We start from the raw sequence: 9,452 nt of genomic DNA on the forward strand, positions 1-9,452 counted from the left end.
GCTGCGAGGGGAAACGGGAACGCCTGCTCCGCCAGCCCTTTCTCCAGCTGCCAGCTCAGCTCCTTGTTGTGATGCTTTCTGGGGACCGGATGGGGGCTTTTTGGAAGGGTCGCGGCAGCTAAAGCCCTGCTGAGCGAGGCAAGCCTCGGTTCGAAGCAGAGGAGCCCAACTTTTCGAGTCCCAGAGGATGCAAACCAACGAGCGCCCCACATTGCAGTACCCACCCGGGCACAGCTGCATCCCGGAGAAGCAGCCCGAGGATCCGTCCTGTCGTACGTCAGGTTACTTTACACCGAGTTTGCGAGACGGCTCTGCAGCCTGCCTTCCCGCAAGGAGCGTCGGAATAGTACCTTTCCTTTCTGTCGGGAGCTGATACCGACTGCTTGCATAAAAGTTATGGGCTGAAAAGGGGAGGGCGCTGTAGAATAAAGCCACACAGTGACATTTGATGTAAGGGTTGCTGATGTGGGGTTACCTAACCATAGTGCACGGGTGACAAATCTGACCGGCTTTTCTCTCTTCTCAGGGTCGGCAGTGATTCCTCCGGAGTCGTGCTAGAGGGACTGGCCCCTGTTTCACATCTTGCTGGGTGGACTATGGTGGCAGGAAGATGCTGGCTCGAAAGAGTATTATCCCTGAAGAGTATGTGCTGGCACGGATCGCTGCTGAGAACCTGCGCAAGCCCCGCATCCGAGACCGGCCACGCAAAGCCCGCTTCATCGCCAAGAATGGGGCATGCAACCTGGCACACAAGAACATCCGTGAGCAGGGGCGATTCCTGCAAGATATTTTCACCACCTTGGTGGACCTGAAGTGGCGTCACACACTAGTCATCTTTACCATGTCCTTCCTGTGCAGCTGGTTGCTCTTCGCCATGATGTGGTGGCTGGTGGCTTTCGCCCATGGTGACATGGACCCAAGCACAGAGAGCACCACGAACAGCACAAAGTGGACACCTTGCGTGACATGTGTCAGGTAAAGTACAATTGGTGGGACAAAGAAAGGGGGGAAAAGAGCTGCCTGCTGTCCTGCCAATACCTGAAATGCAGCTTTTGGGTTACATGAACCATGATGTTTGGTTGAGACAATTGAAAAGTGTGGTGTTTTCCTCTTGAGTACATAAATTCAGCAAGCCTTCTGGGCTTGGAAAATACTGTACTGTAGATTTCTTTGATTCCTTACAGGATCTGAAAGAGAGGGAGACCTGCTGCTTTTCATGTGTCTCCACACTCTGTGGGTAACATACCCTGCCTGTCGAGATAAGAGCCTGCTACAAGAGTGGGTATGTGTTACACGTATTGTAATGTTGTCTATGGCAGCGGTAGCATCCTGAGCATGGTGCAAGCTGCTTGCCATGCTGGTAAAAGGTTGCCGACTGCAAAAGCGCTGCCTGAGAAGCAGGGCACTGGCCATGGGTGTCAGCTAGCAAGAAAAGTGCTGCTTAGGGCAAAGCTAGATGTCTTTTGAGAAAGCTCCCTTGAGACAGCTCCAAAATGCCTGTTCCTTGCTGAAGCCACAGGCCAGCGGTTTGACAGATGAACTGTTTCCATGACGTGCATGATGTATCAGACAGTGAAAGCTTAAGGGACTACTGGGTTAAATGTCAGCTGTTAAAGAAAAGTATTTTCCTCTCCGTCCCCAAAGCCATGGCAATTTTCAAGGCTCTGACAAACTGGCACATACTTACACAGGCTAGAAGAAGTGTTTGTTGCTTGGAAGTGGGGGTAAGCAACAAGATTGCTCTGCCATCAGTAACATCTCTTTTTACAGCACAAGGTTTTTAAGCAGAAAGCTCCGGATTCAGAATGGCCAGAGCAACTGCCTTTACATGGTGCAGTGTGGTAGGGACCATGAGGGGGCTGCAGAGCTGGCTGAGGGTATCCACTCCTCTTTCCTCCTCTTGGAGGAAAATTCCAACATGGAGTTGCATGTAGGTTTTGAGGCACCTCAGCAAGTGTGAAGGTACATCAGATCTGGCTCATAAGGGAGCAGTGATTTCATTCTACTTTCATTTTGACACTTTTTTTGCTAGATTAGTTTTTTCAAACTGAAAGGAAATGGGGATTTTCCAAGCCAACCTTCCTCAATTTTGGGGGCTAGGGAAGGGGGAGGCTGCTCTTATTTCTTTTCCATTAAGTGGCCACAGTTGCCTCTGAAGTGAGATGTCATGGCCCAGCTTGTGACCACTGGGGAAGTCTTTCAGGATGTCACCCCCAGCATTTTTGGTGTATTGGTCCTAGAGAGAAGGATGTATGTGGTTTTTTCAATCCAAACTAGCAGGTAGCTGCACCCAGCAGCTCTCTGGCATCAGCTGGGAGGACACACCCCTGTTTGCCTGGAGGCCCCCTTGGGACTCCCAGACCACCCCACAAAGCCTGTTCTGGGTGCTGAGGGCTTCATGCCACCAGGACAAAGGAGAGCCATGGCACCTCACTAACTCCCCAGCAAGCCTGCTGCTGCAAGAACAGCCTGGAAGGATGGGGATAAACAGAGCCAATGAACTGGTGTAGCTGCGTGGCTTAGCCCATGACAAACAGCACACATGGTGCTCTGCTGTGAGTGCCTAAAGAGTTTCAGCAAACAGCTGCTCAGGTATCCATCTTCAAGCCATGGAAAATCTTTTAGCTTCATCTTCTTAAACCTGGCTACCACTTTGGACACAGCCATGCAACAGCAGTATGACTGCTGATATTTTTAAGAGCAGTAAATTACTGGATGTAAAATATTTCATGCTGAGATGATCTGCCAAAACAATAGCAAATACTTTGTAACTTACTTTTTCTGAGATTTAGGCCTAAAGATATTTCAGAAGAGTTTTTTGAGTAGGTGCCATTCCAGATTTATGGGAAACCTGGGTTTGGAAATTTTAATCATTGGATGGAACTTGCACAACACTTCAATTTCTCAAAGTACTGCAGAATTTCTAAGGCTAGAACGACATTGCCACGCAAGAGGAAAACTTGCAGAGCTCTGAAGAGAGGGAGCTGGGAATAGTGTAATTTGGCATTTATGGCTCCCTCTCCACATGTTCAAAATGCTGTACAAGCTTGCTGCTTCTGTTACTTCTGCTGTAAAAAGGTAGATCTCCTCCCCTTTCCTCCTCCCCCCTCGTTAAGGGAAATCAGAATGTTTCACTGCACAGAGCCTTAAGTTGAATAAAATTGAATTAAGTTTCAGCCAGAAGTTTAATTCTGCATGTCGATGAATATTTATGAATATAAAAATCATTCCATGAATTACATTAATAAAATCCCTCATCACTGATTTCTCTAGAATGAAATGCAGAAATAAAACCCTCTATACATGGAGATCTGCCAAAGAATAAGGGGATGGGGGAGAGAGAACTAAATGACAAAGTTCTTTCAAAGTTATCTATGTGGAGGCTGGCTGGTTTTCTGAAAGATGAGCTTTCTTGTTTTACAGAAAATTATCCCTGGTATTACCTATGCTATTGTAATGTCTCTTCATGGTCCCAACGACTCCAGGCTCACTGCAAATATGGTTAGGAAAAACAAGCAACAACAACAATAAGAAGTTATTTTAAAATGAATTCATTGGAAAGCAAACCAAAACCAATGAATGTCCATCTTTATGGACAGGATACATATTTTCTATAGTTAAAGCCACAATGAGCATGAGGATGGTTCAAGTGTTTGTGTGTTGCACTGTGTTAGAAGGGTCACTATAATGTTAGCTCATGAGATCCCATGTCTACCAAATAAATCCCAAGGTACAAGTTTTGGACATAAGAGACTTTGGTGAAGGACATATCTGTGTTATAAACAGAAATGAAAGAGCCTGGTGTATACAGGGGAGGTGACATTGTTCAATATTATAAACCATGTGTTTTGGAAAGCTTGTGGACAGCCTACTCTGATGTCCAGCACTGTAGCTTACCAGGGACATTTAACTTAACTCACACTTCTACAGTACACTTCTGTGTTGAAATTTTCCAGCTAGCCTTTACACAACAGTGAGCTAAACCCAAGCCCAGGGTCACAGTACTATCCTCCTTCAGGGATGTGCAAAGAGGACCATGGAGGCCACTGTCTTCCCTCTGCAGCCTGATCCAGCAGTCTCAGTCGTGAAGCAAGCGTAGGTTTGGGAGGTGTGAGAGATGTGGGAATGTCCCCTTTCCCTCCAGGGAATCCTGTTAAAGGGGCTCAGGACAGATGGGCAGGTACCATGAGTGAAATGCTGCCATTTTCTCAGTTTCCTTTCCAGGTGCAGGGTGGTGGGAGAATGTCAGTGTGCAGCCAGTTGCTCACCTGTCTCCTAAACCACAGCTCCACCAAGATCTCCACGGGAAGGAGAAGGTGGAAAATCATGCTGTGAGTTAAAGCACTGTCGGCTAACATGGCATGGGACGTGTCTTCTGGAACAGAGGTTTTAGTGAGCTTCTCAGGTTCACCTCCTATTAGAGACGGTCTTATAGGATCTCAGGCTCTCAGGTCTTCCTTCTCCTCTCACCATTAGATGCTGCTCTGATCATGCAAACACTGAATCACCAAGAGTGCAGTCTTTCCACTGATGTTAACAGAAGGCTTAACTGTACAAAGACTGCAAAAATAGGCCTCTAAGGCCATTTGTTTCTAGAAAGTACATGCTAATAGCTTATCAGTTAATGTTTGATATACTTTGAGTTAACTTTGTGCAATCTTCCCCTCCAGGTCTTTCACCTCTGCTTTCCTCTTCTCCATTGAAGTTCAGGTGACCATTGGTTTTGGGGGCAGGATGATGACAGAGGAATGTCCCTTGGCCATCACAGTCTTGATCCTACAGAACATTGTGGGTCTGATTATCAATGCTGTCATGCTGGGCTGCATATTCATGAAAACTGCACAAGCTCACAGGCGGGCAGAAACCTTGATTTTCAGCAGGCAGGCAGTCATTGCAGTTCGAAATGGCAAACTTTGCTTCATGTTTCGAGTAGGAGACCTGAGGAAGAGCATGATCATCAGTGCCTCAGTGAGAATTCAGGTTGTGAGGAAGACTACGACCCCTGAAGGAGAAGTCATACCCATTCACCAAGTAGATATCCCTGTGGATAACCCCATTGAAAGTAACAATATTTTCCTGGTGGCTCCTTTAATCATTTGTCATGTCATAGACAAGAGGAGTCCTCTTTATGATATCTCCGCTGCTGACCTGGCACTCCAGGATCTGGAGCTCATAGTGATACTTGAAGGTGTTGTAGAAACGACTGGCATCACGACACAGGCAAGAACCTCCTACATAGCAGAGGAGATCCTGTGGGGTCACCGCTTCGTGCCCATTGTCACTGAAGAGGAAGGCGTGTATGCTGTTGACTACTCCAAATTCGGCAACACCGTCAAAGTGGCAGCACCACGTTGCAGCGCTCGAGAGCTTGATGAGAAACCATCAATTCTCATCCAGACCCTGCAGAAGAGTGAGCTGTCCCACCAAAACTCCCTACGGAAACGCAACTCCATGAGGAGAAATAACTCCATACGGAGGAGCAACTCCATGCGGAGAACCAATCCCTCCCTCATCGTGCCCAAAGTGCAGTTTATCACACCCGAGGGGAGCCAGAGTGCCTCAGAAACGTGATACACAGCCTTGCGTGAGGTCGAGGAGTTCAAAAGGAGGAGGCACTGTCGAGTTTGATTTAAATTTTATTCTACTGAAGAAAAAGAAAACATGATGCAGAAAAGGACTGTTTAAGAACTATTTATTATATTACTTACTGAAAGCACCACCTAATGGCATTAGGAAACACATTAGCACTTAGTGTATGAATTAATAAAAATGGCATGTACACTAAAGAAAACACAGTCCACTCATGTAATATAAAGTGTATTTATACTTCCTTTAATGGCATGCTATTTTTTTTTTAATTATATTTTTCCTATCAAAGGTCTCTTTCTTATCTGTTTCTGCTGGCTGTCACAAAATGTGTTTTTTCCTGTAGAACTGGGTTACCCACCTGCAGGCAGAAGTTCAAAACTGCTGCATATCAACAGCTTGCACATACATTGTGAGGAATATTTGGATATCAGTCTTCTTGGGGTGAATTCTCTGTTCTCTTGAAGAGTAGCTAAATTCCTCAGTGATTTCACTGGAGAATAGCCAGGATTTTCCCTTCAATTTTCTAAGTCTTTTCTTTCCATTGTTTTATGGTAAAGTCATTTTGAGAGCAATGCAAGTCAGCCAAAGTGACCTGGCCACCCCAGAAGAAACCTGGTGCCACTCTGGGCAGAGCCAGGACAGAAAAAAAATAGTTCAGCAGGCCCACGAAATGGCATGGCCTCTTGCAGGACGCTGCTCTTGTTCTGTGGGTGAGATACCTGACTATGGGACAGCAGGCGTTTCTTATGTAGCTGTAACCCAAGACTCAAGTCTTCCCAGACACCACTTGAGCATACATGTCACTGAAATTATTCAAGTTGGAAACAGCACACGTCCTTAATGTTCTCCTTGTACTGGTGGAAGACCAAATCCTTTTTTTTTTTTTTTTTTTTTTTTTTTCTCTTACAGATTAATATATTGAAGGCAGGAAGTCTATTTCATTCACTTACATTACTTTTGTAGGATTAAGTATGTTTGCTTCAGCAGGTTACTCTTTTTTGCCAGTGGGAATTTGTAAATGGGAATGAGAGGGAATCATGGCAATAATATTAATGATAGTATTTTCAAAACCAGATGACTAATTTTCAGTTAGGGGGAGTAGGGCACTGCTGCTGAAGTATTTTTCAGCAGCGTCTCTCTTGTGTTTTTACATAAAATGGCAGTGAAATTTGGTGGTAAGCAGCTTTTCTCTTCAAATTAAAATGGGCATTTGTTATCAACATCCTTCTCCAAAATGTCACCACAAGTTTTTTTTTACAAGAATATATACATATATAACAATTAATTGTGTCACCTTTGGTAATGTTAAATTGATGCATGCTTCTTTCCCTGTGAATATTAATTATGGACAAATTTCTGTTCATGTTTCTTCCAGGAGTTGCCTTTTCATGTTTCTTCCAGGAGTTGCCTTATTAAGTCTCTGGCTTGAGGGAAGTAGTGACTTCCCTCCCCTGTACTGACTCTGTAAACCACCCAACTACATAAATACTCCTGTAATTTTAAATATCTGCTTACTCCTATCAGGTAAAACAGTCAAGAAAAATGCCAGAGTCTCATTCTCTTTGCAAGTCAATTCATCAGCACTTGCATGGACAGTTTACAGCTACATTTGATGTTGGTTGTGACATGGAAGAGCATTTCTGTGTAGCATAGGCTCTGTATATTTGGAGCAGGTGCTCCCCACAAAATGCTTTATCTGAAGCAGTAGCAGAAACTCAAGTTTCTGCTAAAAGCATTTATTGCCTGTCCTGCCCGTCATTGTGGGAGGATGGCTGGTGAACATCTGGAGATATTAATCTGCCCATTGTGTGTCCAAACAATGAACAGCTGTAGCTTCCAAGAAAAGTCAGAGTGAATATATACAATTTGTCTCTGGCCTCCGTTTCCAGGGCTACAAATTTCTTTGACGAAGTCTGTTTGAAATATGGTTAAGCCAAATGCTGTACAAAAGCAAATTTTCTAAAAAAAATAAAAAGTGACAACAATGATTTATTCCGTCTCTGATTTTCTCCTCATTTCTTTTCTTTTTTTTTTTTTTCTTTCTATTCTCCATTCATTTTTCTATACTCTTAGTCCTTCTTCTCTCCCAGCCTTTTCTATGGTCTCTGTGAGTAATAATTTATTATTATTTCAATATTTTCTTATTATTTCAGCTGAGATATTTTTAACCACAACCTTTTTTTTTTTTTTTTCCTAATTTTAATTTTGCCCTTGCCTTTCTCTCTGTTTTAGACCTGGTGTACTCTCTCTTTCCCACACTGATATTACTGGGGTATTGGTACTGTGGGGATAATGCTAAGGCACCTTGGTCATATGCTAGGGTGCTGCACAGATACATAAAGCAGACCCTTCCCAGATAGCTTTATCATGAATTTCATCTTCATTTCTTCTGAGCTCCTGCTCCTTGCAGAAATCCTCTTAGAGCAAAAACCATTCCTTGAAGGAGCACTGCAGTCCTGGATGAGGCAGGCTGGCAGAAGCAGCCCAGTTGAGCCACCTGGCTGGCTGCAGAGAGCAGCAGGGAAGTTTTGGGGCCTGGAGCTGTGTTCCTCATTGAAGGATGGCTCTCAGACCTGTCTTCACAGCAGCAAGACTGCTGAAAGGGGGTGAGCTGGTAGTACTGCCATTTGAAATGTTTAATGACTTATTCTCCCTGGTAACTTTATCAGGGGAGGTTATTTTAAATTTGAAGATTTCTGTATTTAAAGTACACTGTCAAGTTAAGTTACAAATGACATTTCTACCAAACACTGCTGATGGTTTCACACTGGCATCCATGCCAGGATGAGAATAAACAAGATGCTCAAAAAGCTGAGCACCCAAAAGTTCCATTTGACGCCCGTGCTTTTATCAGTCTCTGGTTCATCAATCATAATTCAGAACAATTAGAAACAATCATTTATAAGTGTTGTTTGTCTGCCCTCTCTTCACACTTCACTGATTTATGTGTGTCCCTACCATTACGATCCCCCAGTAACACAGTGTAACTGGAAGGGCATTATTCAGCATCACCTCTTCTGCACACTTACTATGTTTGGCTCTGTAAACAACACACCAGGAAAGTGTCCCTGTCACTGCTGCAGCCTTCTGTGGGGAACGAAACTACTTCCTGAGAGCAGAAAAGTCCTTCCAGGATTTTAAAAATCATAAAGTCCTTCCAGAACAGACATAATTTTAAATAGAAAAATGGCAGGGAGAGTCTTTGTTCTCTCAGTGGATAGCCAGAAGATTCAGAGTTACTGTGGTGGGGACACAGAGCGCAAATAAACACAGAGAGCACTTAGAGGGGATATAAAGCTTAATGCTACGGGGTGGAAGCCAACCTCTGAGTAATGGGATTTTGAGGGAACTTCTCCCACTGGCAGGTCATTCTGTAGCTGTCACCTTCAGGTTTCCTTGGACTCTCTTCCAAAACATCTGGTGTGAGCCAGGGTCAGGGCAGGATCTGGGGTGGGAGGACCTCAAGCCAGCAGGGTGAGTGATGTGCCTGCAGGAGGGGTGGCAGACCACAGACATCCCTGTCTGCCTCAAGCACCATCCGATGCACCCTGCTCTGCACACCAAACCTGCCCGAAGCCTTCCCTCAGTCACACTTCCAGCCCCTCCAAAAGTGATCCACTCCTGAGTGCTACCTTGTGGGAACATGCTGCACCACGGCAGTTCACCCTTGCAAGTGCAGCTGTGTGGCTCCATCTGTAGAAGGGTTATCCCAAGCTTTCTGGGACACTCAAGACATCATATGGCATGGGAGCAAAGGGCTTATTAAGATTTAGCTAATAGCTCGAGTACACAATAGGCCTTTGCTGTAATGCCATGTCTTACCATAGTCCCTCAGCTCATTTCAGAGGCATGGGACTTGACTT

At 44.8% G+C, this 9,452-nt stretch overlaps 1 protein-coding gene across 2 annotated transcripts; it reads left to right on the plus strand.

The window, feature by feature from the left end:
- On the plus strand, window positions 1-7,551 carry KCNJ8 (potassium inwardly rectifying channel subfamily J member 8). 2 transcript variants are annotated; one of them, XM_084284651.1, is made up of 3 exons: window positions 1-272; window positions 527-975; window positions 4,671-7,551. In XM_084284651.1, exons 2-3 carry the CDS (start codon window positions 611-613, stop codon window positions 5,569-5,571), a joined length of 1,266 nt encoding a protein of 421 aa, XP_084140777.1. In that variant the 5' UTR covers window positions 1-272; window positions 527-610; the 3' UTR covers window positions 5,572-7,551. The 2 variants fall into 2 exon arrangements, with proteins under 2 accessions (XP_084140777.1, XP_084140778.1); XM_084284652.1 differs by having other exon boundaries at window positions 1-975.
- Window positions 7,552-9,452: the final 1,901 nt, after the last annotated feature.

The sequence above is a fragment of the Netta rufina genome, assembly GCF_964035555.1.
Source record: "Netta rufina genome assembly, chromosome: 1".
Taxonomy (NCBI): Eukaryota; Metazoa; Chordata; class Aves; order Anseriformes; family Anatidae; genus Netta; species Netta rufina.

Coding starts and splice junctions, on each gene's coding strand:
- KCNJ8 (XM_084284652.1), top strand. CDS start 611: ATGCTGGCTCGAAAGAGTATTATCCCTGAAGAGTATGTGCTGGCACGG. Junction 976..4,670: donor CCTTGCGTGACATGTGTCAG/GTAAAGTACAAT, acceptor CTTCCCCTCCAG/GTCTTTCACCTCTGCTTTCC.